Source organism: Verticillium nonalfalfae (genome assembly GCF_003724135.2).
Source record: "Verticillium nonalfalfae strain VnAa140/NRRL 66861 chromosome Unknown scaffold_3, whole genome shotgun sequence".
Lineage (NCBI taxonomy): Eukaryota > Fungi > Ascomycota > Sordariomycetes > Glomerellales > Plectosphaerellaceae > Verticillium > Verticillium nonalfalfae.
Genome location: NW_021167228.1, coordinates 63,645 through 88,273, shown reverse-complemented (window position 1 = coordinate 88,273; position 24,629 = coordinate 63,645). Strand labels below are relative to the sequence as shown.

At 57.6% G+C, this 24,629-nt stretch overlaps 6 protein-coding genes across 6 annotated transcripts; 3 read left to right on the top strand and 3 right to left on the bottom strand.

Moving 5' to 3' along the window:
- Positions 1-571: 571 nt before the first annotated feature.
- Positions 572-2,345, top strand: USP14 (Ubiquitin carboxyl-terminal hydrolase 14; the record flags this gene model as incomplete). Its single annotated transcript, XM_028639137.1, has 2 exons — positions 572-587; positions 652-2,345. The coding sequence occupies 2 exons, from the start codon at positions 572-574 to the stop codon at positions 2,343-2,345; spliced, it is 1,710 nt and encodes a 569-aa protein (XP_028499044.1).
- Positions 2,346-2,864: 519 nt separating this feature from the next.
- D7B24_004973 (uncharacterized protein) lies at positions 2,865-3,234 on the bottom strand (the record flags this gene model as incomplete). The annotated part of the gene is made up of 2 exons (XM_028639136.1): positions 2,865-3,041; positions 3,115-3,234. The coding sequence occupies 2 exons, from the start codon at positions 3,232-3,234 to the stop codon at positions 2,865-2,867; spliced, it is 297 nt and encodes a 98-aa protein (XP_028499043.1).
- Positions 3,235-3,283: 49 nt separating this feature from the next.
- D7B24_004972 (uncharacterized protein) lies at positions 3,284-3,712 on the bottom strand (the record flags this gene model as incomplete). Its single annotated transcript, XM_028639135.1, has 1 exon — positions 3,284-3,712. One exon carries the CDS (start codon positions 3,710-3,712, stop codon positions 3,284-3,286), a length of 429 nt encoding a protein of 142 aa, XP_028499042.1.
- A 672-nt stretch (positions 3,713-4,384) lies between these two features.
- Positions 4,385-5,326, top strand: D7B24_004971 (uncharacterized protein; the record flags this gene model as incomplete). The annotated part of the gene is made up of 3 exons (XM_028639134.1): positions 4,385-4,851; positions 4,948-5,175; positions 5,236-5,326. The coding sequence occupies 3 exons, from the start codon at positions 4,385-4,387 to the stop codon at positions 5,324-5,326; spliced, it is 786 nt and encodes a 261-aa protein (XP_028499041.1).
- Positions 5,327-5,540: 214 nt separating this feature from the next.
- Positions 5,541-6,931, bottom strand: D7B24_004970 (uncharacterized protein; the record flags this gene model as incomplete). The annotated part of the gene is made up of 3 exons (XM_028639133.1): positions 5,541-6,059; positions 6,439-6,652; positions 6,894-6,931. 3 exons carry the CDS (start codon positions 6,929-6,931, stop codon positions 5,541-5,543), a joined length of 771 nt encoding a protein of 256 aa, XP_028499040.1.
- Positions 6,932-22,336: 15,405 nt separating this feature from the next.
- On the top strand, positions 22,337-23,876 carry D7B24_004969 (uncharacterized protein; the record flags this gene model as incomplete). Its single annotated transcript, XM_028639132.1, has 2 exons — positions 22,337-23,065; positions 23,154-23,876. 2 exons carry the CDS (start codon positions 22,337-22,339, stop codon positions 23,874-23,876), a joined length of 1,452 nt encoding a protein of 483 aa, XP_028499039.1.
- Between the last annotated feature and the right edge of the window lie 753 nt (positions 23,877-24,629).

Sequence of the window (24,629 nt, the reverse complement as noted above, 5' to 3'; positions counted from 1 at the left end):
AGCCCGCGGGGTTCGTGAAGTCGGGGCGGCTGGAGGCACTGACGTCTCACAGTGGGGCAGCATGACAGCACGGCGGCGAGCTCGAGATGTGGAATCACATACAGGAGGCGCAGGCACTGAGGCACGTGACCTTGCTGACTGTCCCCCCTCCAGATGGATTCCTTGAGCTTCGGCGGCCCCGCAGATCCCCCGCCACCAGCGCAAGGGCGACGAACCCCCACCACGCAGACCGCCCACCACGAAGAAACCTAGGAAGTGGCCAGGGGCAGTGAGCTGATAGGTAGCAGGTACTTTGGTGCCCCGCAAACAAACCGCCGGTTGCCTTGTACTACGAGGCATTGGACCCTCCTCCAGGCGACGGGCGGTGACGCACCTGGAAAGTTGCCTCCCGCCTGCAGACTTTCCCATCCACAACCTTCATCAACCGCATTGGAATCGCATTCCTCGTGAAACCTTGTTAGGCAAACCATCTGCCAGCTCTATAATACGACGTTACCTCCTCAGACTCAAATAGCACTCCATCGACAGCTACTGGTGCCTGTTACCACGCCCCATATACCGAACCGCCAACATGGCCACCATACCCAGTGAGTGTACTCCAAGCGAGTCTATTCTGCTTTCTTTGCATGTATTGACATGAGTGCCGCTCAGTTGTCGTCAAACACTCTGGCAAAAAATACGACGTTGAGGTCGATACCACTGCCAATGGAGAGACTCTGAAATACCAGCTCTACAGTCTGACGGGCGTCGAGCCTGAACGCCAGAAGATCCTCGTCCGGGGTGGACCCCTCAAGGATGAAGCCGACATGTCGAAGCTAGCCTTCAAGCCCGGCCAGATCATCATGATGATGGGCTCGCCCGCCGATGGCAGTGCTACCCTCACTCGACCTAAAGAGGCTATCAAGTTTGTCGAGGACATGACCGAAGCAGAGGCCGCACAGCAAGAGGGCGCAACTCCAGCTGGCCTTATCAACCTTGGGAACACCTGCTACCTCAACTCGACTCTCCAGACCCTTCGGTCGATCCCCGAGCTCCAACAGAGCCTGACTACATACAAGGCCAAGGGCCCAACCCCTCGCCCTGTCCAGGGCTCTCTTGGCCTGCAGCCCGTCTCGCAGGCTGACCTGGCTACACCTCTTGTCGACCTGTACAAGATGATGGCGGAGACCCAGGACAGCGTGGCGCCCCACACATTTCTGACCGTGCTGCGTTCCGTGTATCCCCAGTTCGCCGAAAAATCTAAGCAAGGCAATGGCTTTGCTCAGCAGGACGCCGAAGAGGCATGGTCGCAGATTGTGAGCCAACTCAAGCAGCGCCTGGGTGAAGGAAAGGATTCTTCCTTCATCGACAAGTACATGGCCGGAGCAATGACATCGACACTCGAAGCCGATGAGCAGGATGCTAGAGACGGCGGCGAGGAAACAAGCAAGTCAACCGAGACTTTCTTCAAGCTGAACTGTCACATTGACGGCACAATCAATCACCTTCGGGACGGCATTGCGGCGGGCCTCACGGAAAAGATTGAGAAGAGATCGGCGGTACTCGACCGTGACACGAACTTTACCAAGAAGTCACAGATCTCGCGGCTGCCAAAGTACTTGACGGTCCATTTTGTCCGTTTCTTCTGGCGCCGTGATACTCAAAAGAAGGCGAAGATCATGCGAAAGGTTGTGTTCCCACACGAGCTTGATGCTGTTGAGTTCTGCAACGACGAACTCAAGTCGATGCTCATTCCCGTCCGCGACAAGGTTCGCGAGATCCGCAAGGATGAGGAGGATGTGCAGCGGGCTCGCAAGAGGCGCAAGATTAATGCCAACGATCGCGGCGACGTTGCTGGGTCCTCTGGCGCCCCACAGGAGAAGACGGCACTGGAGAAGGCCAACGAAAAGAAGGCGCCCGTGAGCCAGCTGCCCAAGGTGTCGGGCGACGGCGACACAGAGATGACAGAGACTTACAAGACGGATGCCGAGTTTGACGCGGAGCGCGATGCATCTCTCCTGACGCTCAAGAAGGAGCTGGACGGACTCATCAACCCGGCCCTCAGGCAAGACGAGGGTGCCAACCAGTCGGGCTTGTACGAACTCCGTGGTGTGGTGACGCACCAGGGCTCGAGCGCGGACAGCGGTCATTACACAGCGTACGTCAAGAAGGAGGGTCGTGTTGATCCCAAGACAGGCAAGCGGGGTGAGGAGGACGGCAACTGGTGGTGGTTCAACGACGACAAGGTCAGCGAGGTGCCATCGACATCCATCGATGCCCTGGCGGGTGGTGGCGAGTCTCACTCTGCGCTCATCCTGTTGTACAAGGCCATTCCCCTGCCGACAGCAGAGGAGCCGAGCAGCTAAAGTAGAAGCACGGAAACATCCTCCTTGACTGGGCCTCTGGGTTCCAGGCTGATCGGACTCTGCTCAAATGGGCGTTGCACACTTGAGACAGTATTGGCCCGGTTTTAGGGTCATGGGATGCATACCATCTGAAGAGTGTGCTGCCTTTTGTCTCTAATTAATTAGTCTATGCTACAGAATTTACGTGCGACTGTGTGCCTCTATTCCCCGTGCCATTGCTCCGAGCTACTATGGAATGGATTCGCGCAACAGGGCGGCACCACACGCCAAGCCTCGCGCCGTACACTGCCCGGCAGCTGCCTAACCGCGACGCGGCACTTGGTGTAGAGCTCAGACTGGAGCGTCCCTGGGAGTCGAGATGCCCCTTGATCTGCTCCGGAGCTGATGTTATAGTAATTCTGGACGCATCCCATTCACTCAGATGCGCAGCTGATCCTGCTCAGAGAGGTTGTCAGAGAGAGCCCTGAGGCGGGTATGGGTGCGGAAAGTTTGTCGTGACAATCGTCGAATCGCACGTTGCTATCTTGCCGGCTCGGACGCCTCCTTTGCAGCCTTGGCGTCTCTTTCGCGGACCCTGGCCTCAAACGCGGCGAGCTTGTTCGTCAGGGCAGCGCGTTGCTCGACAAGGCCCTGCCGCTGGGACTCGAGGACGGAGATTTGCTCGCTGAGGGGGGACTGGCGGAACTGGCCGCGCTTCTGTGGAGGCCAGGGGAGTCAGTCGGGAGGGTGCGCAGAGGACGTGCCACGGAGACGGGGGCGCAGTACATACCTCTGTCCATTCTTGCTGCGTCTTGATGCCGGCGCCGTAGATGGCGCCGGTGAAGACGACGGCAGCGAAACAGGCGGCGATGACGCCGGCGCGGACCTTGCGGGCACCGGGGGTCGCCATTGTGTGGGGGTGGGAGCGGAACGATAGATAGGCTGACCGAGTTGGGCAGTCACCAGTAGTCACGCCAGACTGACTGGGCTTCCTGGCTCTTGACGGAAGAGGTGCTGGTGTTGCTGGTGGTGGACGAGGTGCTCGAGTTCGAGCAAAGACTGGTGGCGGAGCTGGTGCGGGTGTGGTTGTGGGGTCTCGATCGCAGGTTGGCGAACGGCGTCAACGGGCTCTCTTTGGCGGTCAATGTGGACGCAGAGGTCGAACGCCAGGGCTGGAGCTCAATGTCGTTCGCGGTCGAGGTTGAGCTGGACACGGCGGCAGAGGCAGGGTCGGCGACGGCGATCGACGCGTTGCTGCTCCTGTTGGTGCCAAGACCGGGAGCGGAGCGGGACAGCACCCACGCTTGCCACGGCGGCGTCGAGGTCCAGCTCCAGCTCCAGCTCCAGTGGCTTAGTAATTGGCCTTGCCCTCCGCTCTTGCCGTCCATTTCTGGGAAGCGTCGATGGGTTCGTGTTGTGAGGGAAACCTTGGGAAAGAACGATCGAGGCGTACTTGTTTGCTTTTTCAATTCTCTGGAACGAAGCAGACTCGTCGTTTGAGGGCACATCAAGCCCTTTTTGTTGATGAACACATTGTCCCATCTTCTCCTCCTCTCCCTCTCTCTCTGTCTCGTCAGCTCTCCGTCCTGGCGCACGTTCAAAGTTTCGCCATTGCGCCCAAACCTGCCTTCGGCTTGTTGAAACACAAGAACGCACGAGCGCCCGCTGTGAGCGCGACAGAGTGAGTATGGCCTCTACTATTAGGATAGAACCGTCTCTTGCGGCCTGAAACACGTCACGACGGAAGTACGGCACCGGCAGACGAGATGAATTGGCCTTCAGTCATCGTCGTATTTCCGTGCCCACTGTCAATCAACTAGTCGTCCTACATGGTCCCCCAAATCCATTGACCATCACGTCATGGCGGATCACGCTGCGGGGATGCATCGCTCAGAGCGTATCGGTCTGCACCTGCACCAGATGGATAACCCGAACATGAATATGATCAAGATTGAGGCTCGCAGACGGAACACTTCCTGTCGTCTTGGACCACGATTCTTGAGACTGTGGCACTAATTCTGGCTCAGCATCTCTCCCCTCAACAAACCCAGTACCCCGCCATGGCGCCCCGCGTCTTCATCATCCGCCACGGCGAGACAGAGTGGTCTCTGAATGGCCGTCACACGGGCACGACCGACATCCCGCTGACTGCCAATGGCGAAAAACGTATTCAGGCGACGGGCCGCGCTCTCGTCGGACGCGACCGCCTCATCGTTCCCCGTCAGCTCGCTCACATTTACGTCTCCCCGCGGAAGCGGGCCCAGCGCACCTTTGAGCTCCTCAACCTTGGTTTGCGCAACCCGCTTCCGTGGCAGGCCCACGGTGAGCCAGCCGCCGACGGCGCTGATGGCGACGGCGCCGGCACGAGCCGCTCCTGCGACGCCCAAGTTCAGGTCACACACGACATTCGCGAGTGGGATTATGGCGACTATGAAGGCATCACAAGCCCCGAGATTCGTCGCCTGCGGAAGGAGCAGGGGCTTTCCGAAGGCTGGGATATCTGGCGTGACGGCTGTCCCGGTGGCGAGTAAGTTTCCTGGCGGCCCAGATGCCCATGCACAAGAACCGCACCTCTTTTCTTAACTTTTTCCCCGCAAGGCAAGTGTGCTGATCGAACAAACAGGAGTCCTGAGCAAGTCACTGAGCGCCTGGATCGTCTGATTCAAGACATCCGCGACCGCTGGCAGGCCCCCGTGCTTGAAAAGGGAGCCGACGCCGCGAGCAGCACAGGCGACGTTCTCGTTGTCGCCCACGGCCACATTCTGCGCGCCTTTGCGCTGCGGTGGGCCGGCAAGGCACTGCACGAGGGGCCGGCGTTTGTGTTGGAGGCTGGTGGCGTGGGGACTTTGAGGTGGGTTGCGGAACCTGGAGGCACAACTTTTCGCGGTCGGTCCGCTAACACTGTCTGCAGCTACGAGCACCAGAACATTGACGAGCCCGCTATTCTCCTGGGCGGCGCCTTCGTTGTCGATATCTCCGAGAAGGCTGCGGTTCACAAGTGAGCCGGGGTGCCAGAATGTGCAATCAGGAAATTGGGACTATAGAGAAAGATCTCGCACGTTGGCTTACTGAGAATAGACTAACTAACTCGACGCCTCTATTCGATGTAGCCTCACTGGCAGCCTGTCGGCTGTTGACATTGTCCATCCGCATGTTTCGAGTTGAAGATGATATGCTGCTGTCCGTCCCTGCATGTTCCCGCCATTGCCTCTACGTTTATGCCTTGGTGCCCCGAGCCATGAAGACACGCCGCTTTCGGTCCTCATCTGCGCCGTGGAACACGACGCCGCTACCGACCTCCTGCAGCGCGTAATTCGTCCCGGCGCCGGCACCCTCGAACATGGCCCGCATGCGCTCTTCCGAGAAGCCGTGGTGCATGACGCCGTTGGCCGGACGTTCCGTGGCTGCCTTGGCAGGCTTGCCATGGTGATGGGCATGCTCGTGGTCGTGACCATGACCATTACCGTGACCGTGACCATGGCCATGCTTGCCGTCATGCGCGTGCCCGTGGTCGCCGTGCTCGAAAAAGTCAATGATCAGCAGCACGCCATCGGGCTTGAGGCGCGCCACGAGCTGTTTGGCGGCGTACTCCGGATCGTCGAAGTGATGGAAACCGAGACCCACAACGGCGAGGTCGAAACCGGAGAAGTCAGCACCCGCGAGGGCTGTAGGGCTAGGATCCGATGGATCTATCAGGTTGCCGTGGTAGGCTCGCATCTCGTTGGCAGAGAGGCCCTGTTGGCGCATCACACCATGACGGATCAGTCTGGGCCTGGGACGACAGGAGAGGGGGGGGGGGGATCTCGGGAAGAGTATTCTGCGGCGAGCAGGGTGAACAGAGGGCTGGAGGTGGGCGGAACAGAGTGATTTGATTGTGCCTAGAGGGTACATTACGAACCTGGTTCTCGGCTCTGGCGTTGAACGCCGCCACCATCTTCTCCGAGACATCGATGCCTACACATTGCGTAGTGTATTGGGCGAGGGCCTGTGAACGTATACGGGTCAGAGCCGTACATTGCTTGAGTAAACGGCATCCCCGGGGAATGACGCCACGGGCTCGCGAGAAAAGGGAGAACAAGGAGGAAAGACGCTTCTTGTCAGAGCGAGCACGTACCCTCGACACAAGTCCGGTGCCACAAGCATAGTCGAGCAGTTTGACCGTCTTGCCAGCGCCAACAGACGACTCGGTCGTATCGCCATTGTCATCTTCGTCATCACTGTCCTCCTGAACCCAGTCAATGCCGATGAAGTCTCGGCGTTTCTGGATCTCCTTGACGAGCTGACTGATGGTCTTCTCGAAGCGGCGGTCATACTCGGACGCTAGTCCGCTAGATGGAGAAAAGAGAAGACGTGTCAGCAGCTCAAGCACCACAACGTAGAGTAGGATCGATGGTGACACGGCGCCGTTGACACGCCGCATTTTCGTCATGACTGCCACAAGCCAGCGACCACCCGACGAAGTGGGATTGGGGGGACGAGGCAGCAGAGAAGGAGGACGAGACTGCTGTAGGAACCCGGCCTCACGGAGGGAGAAGCATCGCGTCACCGGGCAGAGGAAAGCACACGTACTCAAAGTAAGCTTTGTTGACAGCTGTCGTATCACTCATGGTGGCTTTATTTGTGCTGCAAACTCGATTCGAGTGAGTCTGTACGCAAGTAGAACGAACGGCGTGCGTGCGAGCAGAGCAAGGCGAGTGAGGTGGCTGAGATCGACGACCAAGAGCGGGGGCCAAGATGCAAGAAGGGCGGTCAAAAGATGGACGAGGCAAGGCAGCAAGCCGTGATGCACACAAGCTTAAATGCCAAAAGAAAAACGGAGAGAATCGAGCGACTGGGCTCCGTGTATGTCTCCGAGTCTTGCTGTTTGAGTGCCAGGTATCTCCACGAAGAGACAGGTGAAGTGGCAGAAGCGATGGAGCGGAGACATTTCGGCAACATCCATCCCCACAATCAACAGCGATAAGTTAAGTCGACACAGGTCTAAGTTAGTGTGCCGCAGTTACGGCGACCCGCTCACGCCCGCCCGCGCGTGGTCGGCAACGACGCGGCGCAAGGCGTCCCACGCCCGGCGGAGGCCCCGGCCGGTGTTGATGGTGGGTAAGAAAAAATGAGGCCGGAACGTTCAAGCTCGCCGTGCTATGCGGGCTGCCTACCGCCGTTGTGTCTGTTGGCCGACGGCGCCCCATGGGCGTATCTACCCGACATGCAGCCTTGATTGCCCATCTGAGCTCTCGGCCATTGACCATGGGTCAATCCGACGACACTGCTCTGACACGTCTCTTGGCTTCATCGTGCCGCCGCCTCGTGCTCCGCGCACCACCACAAGTATATGTACCTTGAGCATGGCACGAAAGCACTGTTTGTTTGTCCCACGGGGCGAGAAGATGAAACCCAAACGATCAGACCGGTCTACTTGCTGTCGCGGTCCGGCCGGTCCAGACCTTGCCTGCTTGACGACTCCGCGCGCCTCCTCGCCCCCCCCCTCCCTTCTTCTTCCCACCCGAACCGGGGATGCTGCCCCGCGCCTGGACTCATCTCGATGGCCTGATGAGAGGGCACTCTTCCCGCCTTTCGGCCGGCCGCTGCTGGCTATGCATGGCCTTAGGCAAGGCAAACAACAACCTGAACGGGCGACAAACAGCCAGTACGCCGTGTCCAGGGATATGCCACCAACACACGCACCCCGCCCACGGTTGCTTGCATACGTCGTGCTCGCCGAGCAGGAGCCCTTGTTGGACGTCCGATAAGCTGAGGGTTGCGCCACCCCTTGCGACCCCAGCCCCTCCCCATGCAAGGCAAGGAGAAAAGAAGGTGAACAGAGGGAAAGAGGAGGGGGGGGGGGGTGGGAGACCAAGAACACTTTCACCTAATTGGACACGGCCACCTGGATTGAGCTGAGCGGGAGAGAGACGGAGGGGGAGAGTGATAAAAAAGCAAAAAGCAAGGGGACACTGCGTGCAGCCGCGGGTACCGGGGGCCAAACCGCAACTGTCATGGAAAGTTGGCAGAAACGACCAGATCGGCGTCGATCCTGCCGCAGCCCGCGCCGGTCCGCAGCCTCTGGTTACGGCGAGTGGAACGACCCCTAGGCGATGTGCGATTCCCGATGGGCGAGACGAGCGAAGGAGGGGGGGGATGCGGTCAGGCCAGGCCCAAGCGGGCTCGAGGCAAGGCAAGGCAAAGGCAGAGAGCATGCAGCTCGTCTCGTCTCCTTAACCCCGGCTCCCGAAGTGAAGGGGTCGCGCGCGCTGACGGGGCGGATACGTACGTTCTTTATTGCTCTGGATCCAAGCCGGTGTGTGCCGACCGTCCTCGTGCTTGATGTTTGCTTGCTTGCTTGCTTGCTTGCTTGCTTGCTTGTTTGCTTGTTTGCTTGTTTGCCTGCCTGCTGTTTGTCTTCTTGTCAGCCAGCAGCCGAGTTAACCTGGCGCTACCTGGCACCAATGATCTGGTGCGCCTGGGTTGGTCAATTCCTGCAGCCGCCGGAAGGACACCCCCGTCCGCCCGTGCCCCCGTGCCGTGTTCGGGTCTTTGCCCATGCATGCTCGCCCTGTCAGATTGGAAATTCACAGATGGACGGGGGCATGGGTACTTCCGTGTCTCTCCACTGCGCGACTCGCATCCCGGTGCGCCTTGCCTCGCGTCCTGCACGCTGTTTGCTTCGTCGTGTGCTGTCGTGCTTTCTCGTGGCCTGGCGTTTCCCGGCATTGTGCGTTCAGCGTTGATTAGCGTTCCATGTCCAGCGTCCTCCATGCTGCATTCTTCATTCTGTATTCTGCATTCTGCATTCTGCATACAGAATACTGCATACAGAATACTGCATCGCGAGGGGGTGCGTGCGGGTGGGCTGTTTGCTTACTGGCATCCATGCAGCAGCAGGTAGACACCTGCTTCGCAAGTACCTGATCCCCATGGTCCGAGGAAGAGGCCGTCCGAATGATGAGTAGGTTGAAGGGTGGTGATGACTCGTCTCCGAGCCCCGAAACCCGTGGCTGCCGACGACACGACTATAACGCCCAGAGAGATCTTGGGCAACTCATGATTTGGTTCGTTTCCCGGGGCCGAGAGGTGAGGGAAGACACCGTACTCGCAAGTCGGCCCAGCACTGCCCGACATGCAATGCCTGGCAAACAACAGCCATCGTCCTCTGCTTCTCACTTCCTGGTTTCTTCAAGGTTCGGGCCCCTGATTCTGCTCTTGAAACCAACGAGAAGTAAAATGAAAAAAACAACTGAGACAGCAACAAGAACAACAACAACAGTGGTGCGCGGACAGTTCGAGTACTGCAGAGCTAACTTGACCCAATACGTGGTGGCGGCGCAGCGCCCAGGTACACTAGAAGCGAGCAGTCAACTCATGGTGATTTATTTGCTCACCGCTGCTTCGCCGCCTCCATGGAGCAGGAGGATGGATGGAGCCCATGCGTCAGGGATGAAGCAGCGTGCATTCAGCAGCAAGCAAGCGGCCAGTCGCCTGCATCCCCCATCATCCAGATCCAATCCTCCACGCCAACGTCGGCGCAGCCTCTTGTTCTGTTGCCTCGCAGCGTCCTTGTCGTCCACCTTGTCCACCAATTGATTTGATGGCCTCGGCCTCGGCTGCCACCAGACGGTGCCAAAAACGCAGCGCGTTGCATTGCATTGCAAGACACGGCAGAGCATGTCATCGAAGGAAGCTGTGTATGACAGCGGAAGCGTGCAGAAAACCGTGCCGTTGAAATCAGCCAGCAATACCTACGAAGCAAAGTTTGCAGATGCGAACAACAGTGTGACGTTCAAGGAGAAGATTCCTGCCATGCATCCCATCGGTCGGTCATGGGCACAAATGCCGGGCGGGATGTGGCCCACGACATCTATTAGCGCCAGACAAGACCGCCATACCCCCCATTGCAACAGACTGCTTTTGGGCTCATCTTCACAAGGGCTGGGGAGAAAAAGAAAAAGAAAAGTGGTCCAATTCGCCAGCACAACAGGCACTGGGGCCTTCTCCACACAGCAAGACCTGCATGCGGTCGCGGTCTCGTGGGAAATTCTGGACGCGGTCAATGACAGGGGTAGGACGGAGCTGCCAAGGCTCCTTGTAAGAAAAAAAGATGAGAGCAACGGGAGTGAGGAGGAGGAGGCGTGGGAGGGCCGGCCGGAAACCACCAGTCGTAGCAGCAGCAGCACTCGCAAGGAGGTGCCGAGGGGTTTCGTGAAATGATGGTAGGGTGCTCAAGTAAACGGAGACACATGGTCTACAGGATTGCCAGGGAGGGCGGGCGCGGGCGTTCAGAGTGACATCCAAGCATTGTTGGCCGACTTGGACGTGGCTCGACGCATCGTGATGCTTTCGTTGGTCTGCCTGTTGGGATTGAGCGAGGGGGCAGCGAGTGGCATTCTGCCACGAGAGCCGTCGTCCATGCTGCCATGCGCATGCCATGGCCCCGTTCATTATCGTCCCGTCACTGTCACCTTCACCCATCTCTTTTTCCCACGCCCCCCCCTACCATCTGTGCAGTAGTTGCATGCCTGCCCGGTCTGTTGCTGCAGTTGCATCGTCACATCACACCCGAACCCAAGCGAAGCCAAGTGACGCGACCGTCCGCGTACAACGCGTGCGGACCCGCCAGGTGCGCACTGTGGTCGCGAGTCACGGCGCAATCTGACCAAATGAGATAGAACCCGACATCGTGCGAGCATCCGGTAGGGTTGCTAGCCACCTCAACTGGTCCCGTCTGTTCCTATTGGCAAGTTGCCGGCGTAAGCTGGGCAGAAGCATTGCAGTGTTGGGAGAATCGTCTCAGTCGCTGGGGACAAGGCCCTCTCGTTTGCATGCAGTAAACGTTTGCTGACAGTCAGTCTCGTGGGAAATGCATTCCAATTCGAGGCCATTCAGGTTCGCTGCGGACCTGTGCCCGTCTCCGCAAGCCACACTGTTTGCCCGTCCCAATTCGACTCCCACGGCCCCCTGGTCAGCGATCAGCTCAGCTCGGACGGTCTTGACCCCTGTTTGTGTCAAGAAAAAGCCATCTGGACAAGCCGTCTCGGTCACCAAGGTTGTGCCGCCGACATGAAAACCTGGAGGCGACGGATGCACTGAGGAAAGGAATACTCGGATCTCTGGTGAATTGTTGCGTTCATGGCCCAGGATTGCCAGGCTGGCTCGAGTACCAGTGAGGACAATTTCGGTGTTGTTAGCTGATTCTGTCAGCTGTTCCTTCGGACATCCCCATTTTCGCCTGAATGCGTGAGGTCGTTGCTAGACGAGGTCACCTAAGGTAAGTCGTTGTCATCCTGCACTCACTAATAAATTCAGCTGGGTAACAACTGAGACCAACCTCGTCATGGTGACCTCCCCGTCGGGCATAGATCCTTGTCCAAATAGAAGCAAACGGGCAAGCGGGGAAGGGCGGGAGGGACGGGACACCACGGCTACTCGCAGGCATATTTACTCACGTGACCAACATGAGCCAGCCCCTATACAAGCCAGCCCAATCAAACCAGACCACGATGGTTGCTTGGAAAGGCCGTGATTGACAGAGGCTGTGAATCAGGTCCTTGGACGTTTTTCTTGTTGCTTCTCTCCCCATGTCTGAGACACCGGGATGCTCGACAGGCCCATCGGGCCGACATAACCTTTTTATCTCATGAGCGCGGGTAGTGCGGGGGAGCCAGGTATGAGACTTGGCATAGGCTGGTGTCGATGTTGCTTTTTTTCGGCATACCTGTGGGACATTCATGTCGCGCGAATGCTCCAGCTTGAAGCACTGTTATCTGGCTTGGACCTCGCTGTTGCCCGCGCTATGGTATGTCGCAGAGACCAAGTACAATAGCAAGAAAGCGACTTGCAGCCTGCTCTAGATTGCTCCAGCAGAGACACTGTCCTGCAACTGATCCATCGAACTTGCGATACGCTGGGTCGGTGTTTCGGGGCAGAGACAATGAGCAAGGAGACTTATTAGCATCGTTTTAGTCCTCACTTGTCATCGATGGGCTCGAGCGACAAGATACTGAAAATCTTGGTCGCGGCCGATTGGTATCCTTCCCGGCAGGACCTGCCGGTTAGTAGAAACGGTTGATCGAGGCTCGGGCCGCAGATTTCGTACGCCTACGTGCGCTTCCTGGCCCACATGGTCGATTGTGTAGGTTGTCAAGACAGCTAGATTATCGCCCCAAGCTGCCCACACACCCGTCACCAGGCTGCATACAGACAGCCAGCTACACTACTGACTTGAACTTGCGTTATCGTGTGGAGTGAGGTTCTGATCACATGATTCCGAGTGCTCGTGTCGTACGAAGACTGTTGTCAACCCCCGCAAGTCCCGCCTGTATGATGCCGTCATTGGCTACGGCTCCAATCCTGTCCAAGGGCTCGTGTCAGAGTAAATGCTTTCCTTTGTACACTGACAACCGGTCAGATAGCATGGGAAAACGATTCCCAGGCTTATTAGGCTGGGGCTCAATCCTGGCAACCATTCTCTGAGCCTGACCTTTCAGGCAAAACGTACTTTTCACAAACAACTTGACTTACGACATGACAACTGGCGCCTGGAGAAGGTCCCAGAGCCCTTCGGTGTTTTAGACAGGTCGGAGCAGTGCGCCGACTACTTTAGCGGTGTGAGTATTTGCGAGACGCCGCCAAATTGCTTTGGGTTTGGTTACAGACTGGCCGCTGAGTGCTTTAGCTGATGCAGTTGCTAGGTATTTCCAATGGTCTGTATTGAGCGTATGATCTCCTCAGCAAGGGATGAACAAGAAATTGCCAGTAGCTCGTAATGCTGCGTTCAGTTCCTTGCTAAAATAGGGGCAGTCTGATCGAGGACTTGGCGTGGTTAGGTCGGGCCGTGCACATGTGTTCAAGTCCGAAGCTACAGCTTGTGGCTCTGTTTGTGCCGTTGCCTGTTTGCTTGTTCCCCCACACCGTTTGGTACAGCCTGTGGAATCCTCGGAAGCGCAGGTTGTTAATAGAGTAGAATATGTCTATGGTATCCATGTCTCATTACAAGGCAACGGGACCTCCGAAGCAGTTAGAGGCAGTGGAGATCCGATAGTCATAATTAGGCTTTCCATATTTCATGCCAAAGCTGACCCGGCAGTAAGTGTGACATGTTGTGATCATGCATAAATGAAGTTTCTGGTGTAGGGCTAGAATCTGAGCAAGCCTCAAGAAGAATCCGAGTTAGGACCTCGCAGAAGTGAAAAAGACGGGCTGGTGTGAAGGCGGATTGCTCGGGGTGGGTGGGTTGAATAGACTGCACAAAACGGATCAGCTTCGATGATGGATGGAAACAGTGAGAGACATTGCCGGGAATGATGCCCGCGTCGATCGCTCAGGAGAAGTTGTGCATCGTCGTTTAGCGTCACATCTGTCGAAGCGCAGTAGGACGATTGACGATAGCAGCTATACCCGGCCCATGAATGCATTAGTGATTGGTTGTTTCGAGGGTCTCTTCAACCAAAGATTCAAGAGAACCGTGTGGAGACAGGCAGGCAAAGGCAAGTTAGCAAGCTAGAATGTATTGTTGTTGATACAGGGGCGGGGAGTAAGAGGAAGAAAGCAAATAAACGTAAGGGATGTATTGGATCGACAGGGAAGCTTGCAATGGTGGTGTAACGATAGCACACGCACGAATGCGTACAGTGCAAGCGCAGCCAGGGTGCGTCTTGTGTCGGCGATGGTGCCTTCTGTAGACTTGCAGTCGGAAGATCGGTGCGTCTTTGGATGCGTACTGGATGGCGACAGGTGAGGAAGGCGGAAGTATCCTTTAGCTGTGTGTGGGATGGGGCTGGAGGGTCGACGACGGCCCATGCGTGTTGCATGAGGGCCTGGCATCCCACCCTCCACGCTCCACCCTGCACACCCCCTCCCCCCGGCCCTCCGCTCGTGCACTTTGCCGCCCAGCTTACGTCACTTCTGGTTGCTGGAGACTGGGTCTAGCGGACTGAGGGCTCGTTGAGCAAAGCGTCTTTCTGAATGCATACAGGAACATAAGAAGGTTGGCGCAAAGCCTTTCGTCTGCAGAATGCGTCGCGAAACAACCACGGTCAATGCTAAATGTGGAGGCTAGGTATAGTGTAGTCGACCACCCGGATCGGGAGAATCCTTGTTTCGACTGGGATTCAATAAATCCAGGTCCAGGATCCTTACTGCTTTGAACCGGGGAGGGGGGTGGGGTGGCGAGACACTCGTGGGCCGTGGGCCACCCGCCCGAACGGAGCGCTAGAGACGGAAAAAGGAAGACAATGACAAGCAGTTGGGACTGTGTCTTGGCGGCCTCGTCAGCGACAGAGTGTCGTCGAAGACCCCGTGAAGTGTCGCGACCTGGATTTCGGGAGTAGCGTGGACGGTGATGCTCCGACTGAATACGCGAGATAAATTTGGCTACATTGAAGGTCTACTCTCTGGGTTCCCTTCAGGATGAACTCCACACCGACTCGGACTGGTAGGTAATGTTGTTTTGGTATTACCGAGGGCACGAAGGCCTGGCTGATGGAATGTGGGGTGTGCGCAACATGCTTTGACGCCGTCCTTGGACCTTCGCTGATGGTTCTGGAAATGGAGAGGACGGAGTTGTAAGTTGATCTGCGAGTTCCTCGCTCTGCCGATGTCTTTCAGTGACATACGGACAATACTGCGCTGTAGTCGATCGTAGCCCCATCGACACACCACGTCTCGGGAGTGGGAGAGGGTGAATGGAGGATGAGTTGCTTGCAGAAGTTGATGCAGAGGCCTAGGTCATGGTTTTGATATGGATGACGCTGCGACACATAGTCCGTTGCACTTTTACGAATGCCTCTGGCAACATGGCCTTTCTTTTTGCGAATCAAATTACTTGCCTCAATCACGGGCGACGTCGCAGACGGGCAGGCAGGCGGACGGGCACAACAGTAGTTCTTTGCTACCTACCTTCCTTCAGGTACCTACCTACCTAGCGTTGACAAGAAGGAACGTTTCTGAGGGTTTTAGGGGCTTCGGGGCGAGACTGGCGCCCATGGCTCACTGTAGACAGGAGCTAAGCGACTGCCCTAGCGTACTTGCCTAAGGTAAGGTCCCGACAGGCGGCACCTTCCATTCGTCTGGACGCGACACGGCAAGCACACTCTTGTGACCAGGGGCAGGTAGGTGTGCTGTCTCCGGGTACAGCTTGTATCCCTAGAGCAAATGCTCGAGATCCCCCCGCCCTAGTTTCTCTTCCACTTGTTCCACGCCACCCATCCAGCGGGTGCCATCAGGACCACATCGGATCACATGGCCGTCCTCCATGGCCTGCTCTGGCGTCCCACCATGTTGGTATGGTGTGTGCCTACAGTCAAACCCTCAACCCCTATTCGTCTGTGTCCAATGCCCGGGCTGGTTCCAACGAACCAATCACTCTCCAGTCTCCCATCCTCGCCATCCATACTATGCGACCAAAAGCCCGCCAGTCGACCGCTATTTCAGCTGGTGGTGAGTCGACCGACGGCCGGCGATATTGAATCGGAAGACAACACGTACTGTGGAGTAGGGGTCGGATCGTTCGCAACGCAAGTCGCCTGGCATGGCTGCCAACCCTTTCCACCCCTCTTCGATCAATGGCGGCGATGCCAGGGCGCCAGCCATCAATCCCGGAGCTTGCACACACACGCGCCGTAGACGGATGCCCAGCGCCCGTTCTCTGTCTCGACACATGACCGACCGTAATTGGGCGACAGGGGATGCACCACGTCAGATACCACGCGAGACGCGAGGATGCGACGGAAAATGACCCGATCCAAAGCGTGTGCCTCCAGACCACCATCAAACCCATTCTGCTGGGTCAGCTGCGCCTAGTGTACGTCTCTTTTTCCGGACCCGTATTAGCTTCGCTCGAACCCAGATGATGTGAAGCATCAACAGCCTACCTAGTCCCAACCAGGGGCCATGCACGACGGAGGTCGTCCGTGGCCACCCGCCCGCCAAGAGGAGATTGCCTCTGGCCGACGGGTCCCATCAACGCCTCCAGCAGTCAGGGTTGGCAGCCAAGGGGAAGGAAGCTAATGCCGGCGAAGGCCCATCCCGTCCCTCCCCCCTCAAGTCTCGCAGCTCGTCAAACCACTCCCCGCTCCTTGATGAAGACGAGTCTTCATTACGGAGAGGCCCACCTTCCAACCCAGTCGGCTCGCAGTTTTTGCAAAGAACCTGAGTACGTAGGAAAGCCGTCAGTCAGTTTGGCGCCTTACATGTTGATCTCGGCCACCCACTAAATGATAGGGTTGCGAGCTCCTCGGTCCTGCGACCAAGAGAGGGGCCGTCCGTTGCTTCAGCAGCATCATCTTCCCAGTTGGCATGTGATGGATGCTTTTGTCATCGCCGTGGGCCAAGCTGGTCACCGCTAGCACGCCCTTGTCAGATTACCAAACGCATCCGGCGGTCAACTTCGAGCACTCTGTTGGGCAGGTACGGAAGCGTATGCCGCCAAGGTGCCGTCGTGTGGACGAGATAGATGAGTCGGTTTGTCGTCATCATGCAACGGCTTAATAGAGCAGCAAGACCGAGCCATCCAGTACACACATCTTTTCCAAGCACTGGACTGACTGCCTTCGATTAGACCACTCATGTTCTGTTGGTGAGATCTGCCGATACTCGCCATGTCACCTGTGTGTGCACTCAATCCTGTCAATCAAAGCCCCCACCCTCTTGCGTCCTGCACCTCAATTGAGGTTACTGACGGCTTGCGGGCTGCAACCCTTGCCCAAGGCATGCGCACTGTCTCCTGTCCCCCCACAGACACCTCGTGGCCGACCCTGTCAGATCAAGTAAGGCAGCCCGAGAAATGGACGCTAATTACGAACGATGAGGACAGACGCATGGAGCCCATTCACACACGGTACCACACAGCCACCCATTACAGTTGGGTTCAAGTGCGTTCCACGTCTGACAAGAACACGATGAATATGACCATGTGTCCGCTTTCTGACATCGGCACAATCGTGATATCAATGGAACACTATAGACCACGCTCTCTTGGCTTGTGCTGCTCTGTGTCTGCAGTACGCACTATTGGCAATCTGATTCTAGAACCTCGACCGTCAGTCTTACAAGGTACAACTAGGTCACTTCGCCGTGTTCTCTGCTTAGTGATGCAGCCTGGGGCTCGCCGACAGTGCAGTACTAACGGCACACTATGGTGAAGGAAGAGGGGGCTCACTTGACGCCGGACGCAGCCTAATCGACAGGTCACATTCGTCCATGTTTCTGGATCTCGCGACCGTCATCAGAGGAACGGAAGCGCTACAGGACCGTTTCCGCGTCGATCCGCCCCTTCTCGGAAACGATGCGCGGCCATCAACGAAGTTCGTTCCTTCCCTGAACCGCCCATACCGAAAGGATTATTTGACGCGACAGTTGTGTACGCCTGCTAAACCTTTTTTCGTCAAAGCAGAGCGACTAGCCAAAATAAAAAAGTACTTGAACGTGGATCTAGATGCCAGCGATCCCAAGTACAATGTGCTCAGTCCAATGAGTGAAAGCAACCAGCTTCAACGCGTCGCTGGATCAGAGCATCGTGAGTTATCACCCATCTGTTCCATTTTAGCGTCGGCGGCACGAACCGCACTCGCATTGCCAGAGCCCGCGTCGGTAAAGTCGACCACCCCAAGTACGAAACCCTTCCCGGCCCGTTACAAACAACCCCGACCCAAGGCCCGCAGGATTGGGTCGTCCCAACTCGTGTTAAGCGTCACCTGTACATCGAAGACAGCTTGACCGGTTAAAGCAGATCCCCTGACGTGGAGGGAGGCAAGTGAGTGACTTGTTTGACACGGTGTCAATGCACATGCCCTGCAAGCGTCAACAAGGATCGTCAACACACTGCGAGCGCGTCTGCGGCCGCTTCTGCGGCCTCAGCCCAGCACTGTGGGTTAGACAGATTTAGGCGCGGGACAACTGGACCAGCCGAGGATCGTAGCAGCACTGATTGGCGAACCATTGCACCACCTGTTGGCTGGGCCTGGCGCACCTGGTTGTTGCTTGTGCTTGAAACTCTCGTCCCTCAAACTGCAGCCACTGTAGCATGAGTGGGCTTCAAGCGCGCAAAACAGTCGATGGCGTGGCAGTGCCTGTGTATGCATGATACAGACGACCGGCTGACAGCAGAACTATCTACCATGCACATTCACCCGTTCACCGCGATACTGCACCCCCCCCCACCTCCCCCTTAGAATTGAAAACCCGCCAAGAGCGTACCGAGGCATATAGCGAGTAGCGATGGGGGGAGTACGCCTAGAACTCTGGCTCAATGCTTGTGTATCAAGCCACTCTGACAGAATCGGTGGGTACAGTGTCGTGTCAACGAGAAGCCTGCCGCCACGCAAACGGCTGACTGAGTCCCGAGCATGGAGCTGTCAGATGAAGAGAGCCGCCAACGAACAAGTGCGTGCCATGTCTCACACGGATGCAAGACCTGCTGTTTCCCCCCTTGGCGTCATACTGTCGGGCTCCCTGGGCGACGGCGGCGGCGACAAGCGGCGGGGGCAGTAGGAAGGGAGGGAGCGGCTCGCATGCCATGACCGATGGTGTTTTGCCTGGTTACGGCAGGCCAAACAGGGAAGAAGCAAGCGGAAGATTGACAGGAGCAGCACCAACAGCATTTTAGCTCCATTTTCGCCCACGAGCGGCGCCTGTCGACCTGAATGCACCCGATTGCTTTCGGCGTTGCTTACTCAAATCCAGGCGAAAGCGGACAAGGCAGGGAGCGTCGTGTGACATGACAGCGACCTGGACTGACCTGACAGGTACACATGGCCTAGAGGCCCTGATAAACGGCAAAAGACGATCGCTATAGCTGCAAAACACACAGACCAGCCCAACGCATGGTATTGCTTTTGCGCCTGGTGTTGGTGCTGGACAGGGCCTCGCTGGATGAACACACGCCTGCTGGGCCGTGCGAATCGTCCTCTCCCTTCAGCGTGCCCGAGGCATGCAGACCTCGTATTTCTCTTAGTGCGGTGTCGACGATATTTGGATTGCTGTTTATTCTGGGATCAGGTGGACAACCTTGTGAGCTTGCTTTGTTTGTTGCCTTCCATGTGCTTGACGGCTTGCGGAAGCTCGCAGATTTTGTTTTCGTGGCACATGAGCCACTGGAGTCACGACGCACCCCCCTGGGGTGGCTCGCGGCGAGCGAAAGCATAGTGACGCACACCAACTACTTGCTACCCTCTCCCGTGGTCTGTTCAGCGCGCACCAGAGCCCCAAGAGGGCCGCATACGGCCTGGTGACGGTACCTTAGCCTGCCGGGCCTGGTTTGGGCCGTCACGGTGGGAAGGGATACTCCCGCATGGTCGCGACAGCGATTGGGCGGCACGACATCATCTGTCCGCCCTTCCCATTCCCGCAGTAGTCCCCGTCCACGCATCCGTTCTTCTAGGAGCGAGCACGGAGAGACTAGGGCAAGGCGAGACAAGGCGGAGAGACAAGGTCCCAGGATAAGCATGGACTTCGGGAAGCCAGCAACGAAGACCAGTACGGCTCGAGGCTGACGCGCAAACTGCACCGTACAGTCTGATGTCCTAGTGTCAAGGCATGGGTGCGACAATCAATGTTCGGCTTCGACAGAGCCAAGCCAGTGTGGCGTGAAAGAGCAGCTTCGTTCACAAGCCGACTCGAGTCGAGTCAACTGAGCCGCGACGGCTTGCTCCGGGTCGAACAAAAAAAAAACACAAAAAAGACTCGGATCCATTGTTGAGGAGGAGTGGGTGGACAGCCTGACGGGCGAACAGGTAGACAAAGCACACTCACTGGCCACCACGTCGAAGTGACTGAATGCCGACAGCAGCCAGTGAGTGTACGCCATCGCGCCTCCACCTGGACGGCGACGAGGGAGAACAGTGAGTGGGACCGGTCGCTGGAGGCTAACCCAACGAGCCGACCCCAGTCCTAGTCCAGTCTCGGCTGTCCTTGACCCTGGTGTTGGGTGGACAAGCGGGTTCCATCCAGCCCAAGCCCAGCCCGGTGCCACTTCCCTGCTGCATCGAAGTGCGCCGCGTACGGTACGGTACGGTACCGCCTGGCGCCTGCCACAGGTACCTGACCTCGCGGGCATATCCTCACCTGGTCCTTCCAGCCCACCACGATGGGACCCGACCTACGGGGGCAGGTGAAGGGGGAGGGGAGGGAAGAAGGGGGGGGGCCTGCGCTTGCACACGCACACCCACCCCACTACCCACTACCCACTGTCTGGTCACGTCCACAAACCCATACGTCCTTGTCCGCATGTTCTTCAGGTAGCCCCTTCCTAAGCCGTCTCCAGCTGTGCTCTGTTCCTCTCCTTGCTTTCTAAATCAGACTTGCAGACAAACCCCCCCCTCTCCACCCTTACCACTCACACACGCACTCATTCACCACTCACTCACTGCCTGGCACGTTCTTCGTTCTTGCCTGTTGTCCATTCAGCTGGCTCCCGTTGGAAATTGGACTGTTCGCCTGCCCTTGACGTGCCTTGCCTTGACCGTATGTTCTCTCTGTCTCTCTCTCTTCCACTCTCTTACTCACACACACACACACTCTCTCTCTCACTCCCTCTCTCTCCTCGCCCCTTCCAACTCTGACTCCTAGCGAACAACCTTTCACACATGCCAATTTAATACCAGGTCCACCTTCCTGCCTGCCTACCTGTCTGACTGTCTGTGCCTGCCAGGTTTTGCTCCCTAAGTCAGCGTTGGTCGGATATAGCCAGGTGGTAAAGGTAACCTGGCGGGCCCCTCCGTACCTGCCTGCCCTTGCTTGCGTATGGTACCTTGCTACTTAGGTCGACTCCTCTTTCCCCGATTACTTCTTGCGCGCCGTCCCTCCTTCCGCCGTCCCATCCCGCAGGAGCACCCTACCCTGCCGCCACTTTTCCCTGACGGTCACCCAAGCAGCACCAGTCAGCGCCAGCGGTCGCCCGCACCGTAATCAGCACTCCATACCCGTACCAGTACCCGTACCAGTACCCGCACCAGCACCAGTACCAGCACCTGTACCAGCACCAGTACCAGCACCAGCAGCACTGGAACCAGTAAAAGGAGGGACGCACGTACCGCCCCGCCAGCGCCTTCCTGCCTCACCCACCGCTGCTGCCACTTGTACTGGCACCCGCCCTCTAGCACTCGAGCTCGAGGGTCTTAACCTTGCCTCGCCTCGCATCTCACCTCACCTTCCATCACCGCCTCTTTTCTCCCCTCCACACCACGACCTCCGCCCACCCGCCGCCTTTGCACATCCACACGTCGTCAGCGTCAGAACCGCGACTCGGATTTTGACGACGACCATTTGGGTTTCCCGTGTCGGCCCCCAAAAACCTCGACTTCGCCTTTCAACCCCAGACAGACCCACGAGCCCGTGCTCGCTGTCCTCCGCATTCCTTGGATTCTGGCCGCCACGAGTCTGGAAACCCAGGGTTGCCGCATTGCAGACCCTCCTTCCACTCTTGTCTCAACCACCAATTTCCCACATTCCCCCGATCCTTGATTCTACCACATCTGACCATCGTGTGCGCCGCCGCCGCCGACGCCGCTGCCGCCGCCGCTTCACCTCGGACCGCTCCGAAAGCATCTGCTGCTTTCTTACGCCGTCCCTCACTCTCCTCCTCTCACTATTTTTTTTGGGCGCCTGTCGCACTGCGCGCGTTGAGGTTGCGCGAGCCTCTCGGACGGACCGCTGCTTCCTTGCAAACTATCGTCAGCTTCGGCATGCCCTTTCATGCCCTTGCATAATTAGCATTTTCCGCCCTTGAACCAAGAACATCGTCGCCTGCAAGTCGACAGTTGCGCCTGCGATCCGCGCACATCTCACTGGCATCGCATCCCTCATCCACCACTATCACTGTCGCCCTCCGTCATCATCATCACTACCACTACCACTGCAGTTCTTACTATTCTCAGCAACAGTAGCTACAGAAACAGCAACGGCAGCAGCATCCGCGCCCTTGGACCGCTTCAGTGTGAGGAAACTCCATCTTCACTTTCGTACGAGGCAACGCGCCGGCCAGCCCCCCCACGCGCTGGCTTCTCCTTGGCATTTGTATCCAGAGCATGGCAGAGGAGCACGGAGGACGAGGGCAGCCTTCACATCACAGAGAAGACCCTTCATTTGCGCGCGACGACGAGGCCCGCCAGAGGCTCCACCACGCAGGACCACCACCACCTTCCGCTGACCAGCGGTATCCCGACGACGCTCGATCCAGACCAGCCATGGCTGCTCCCTTGACGTTGCCAGCCATCCAGGACCATTATGGCCAGCAGCCACCGTACCAGAGAGGTTATCCACCACAGGACCCGCGTGGCGACCCCAGAGGCGACCCCAGAGGCGATCCTCGTGGTGACCCTCGCGCAGACTCTCGAGCCGGCAACTACGATGCCTCGCCTAGCTCCGTGAACGGCTATCCTCCGCCACGCCCACCTCCAGGACCAGGAGCCCACCCCACCCAACTCCCACCGCTTCAGCCTCCCGGTCCTCGGTCTCCCACCTACCCTCCCTCGGAACCGAGAGAGGATTATTACCGCGACCGCCAGCCCCCGCCGCCTCACTATCCCGATCCGTACCACCAAGACTACCACCGCGGAGGGCCTCCCCCGCCTCCTGGAGCACGGTATCCCGAGTACGGCCCCCCACAGCCCGGCCAGGGCATGCCTAGGTATGAATACGGTCATCCTGCAGCGGGCGGGCCTCGATGGGACTATCCCCCAGGTGCCGTGGCACTACCCCAGGCTGCACCAAGGCAGCGGACGTCCATTGCCTGCAGATACTGCCGGAAGAGAAAGGTATGTGCGCTCCAAAACGGCTGTCGAATCTGCCTCGATTGCTGCCCGTACCAGGCCCCTGGTTTTCCTACTTACCTTTGGTGTCTAGATTCGTTGCAGTGGTTATCAGAGCGCGCCAGGAGGCAAATGCGTGAACTGCAGCAGGATGAACCAGGAGTGCATCTTCCAACCTGTGTCCTCTAGCAGCTCAACAGCGTTCATTCCCGTTTCCGCCGTGCCAGGCGGAGTTCCACCCGGCACGACGCTCTATGGGGCGTATGGCCAACCCCTTCCGCCGAGCTCGATGCCGCCTCACCAACATCCCCAGCAGCCGTACCCTCCTGGCCCCGGCGGCAACGGCTATTATCCGCAACCTTTGGCTTCTCCAACGACTTCGTATCCACCTTATGACCAGCATCGCGGGCCCAATAGGCGTCGGCCGCGAGAGTCAGATGAGGGGGACGAACTACGACCACCGCCGCCAGATCCAGCCGCCGGCGATGACCCTCGACGGAGATCGCCTGCAGCGTCCGACTCGAACCACAGCAGCCCGGGGAGCTACATGCCCTATCCGCCGGGCCACGGCGGACCATTCGATCCCAGAGGCCCGCCCGCTCGTCAAAGCCCTGGGCAGTCGTCTCTGGCTCCTTTGTCAACGTCTGGCGATGATCGCAGCGCCACTTCGGGTCAACGTCACAGTAATTCGTCAACTCCCGCTGCCTCTTCCAGTTCTGTCATGAGCTTGAACAATCTGATGGACAACCCATCGGATATCGACAGAAACATGCTTGGGCGGCTCAACCGCGCCCCCGGGTCTGGTCGAGGCCGCTGATGGACGACAGGTACGCATGGCTGACGGATTTTCATCCGCCCCCGCAGCATACGAGTAGACGGACTGGACGAGCATTGGATCGGCCCACTCCGTTGACATGTATGCGAAGAAGAAAAAGGTCTGCTGGTCAGGCACGCACCTCCTTCGGTTCGAACAGTACAGTCAAGATCACCAGTTTCTCTGCAGTCTTCTCTTTCATTTGCATTTATTTTATTTGGTATTAGGGCCCGCGCAGCATCGATACGGCAGGAGGGGAGGTATTATTTGGCTTCGGTTCGGTGGAGGTGCGCGTCCCTTTGTTTTCCCTATCTTATTTCTTATTGTTTGTGTCCCCCGGCACTACAGTGTGGAGGGGCAAACGGAGGCACAAAATCGGGTCTGTGGCTTCGACAGGAGCGAACGAATGTGCTCTCGGAGCCGTTCTGTCCCATATTTCGACTTGTCTTAAAAGGTCAGCACGGTTTCGCAGGAGGTTTGTTTTTGCCTTGATAGAGCTATATTGTTTCTCCCCCGCTGCTCGGAGTTGCCAGGGTGTTGTCGACTGGGCTTGGTTTTGCGCAGTGGCTCTTGTTTGCATTGCTATTCTCGCAGTCATTTCCCCAAGGGGACGGATGGGTTAAGATTGGCCTGCCTCACGGCAAATGGTTTGTTTGTTGCGAATGGATTACTTGTTTTGCTTCTTCGCGATTATCCGTCCGTTTTTGTTGTTGCTGTTGTTGTTGACGTCGTCGTCTTCGGGCTTGTCTTTGTGAG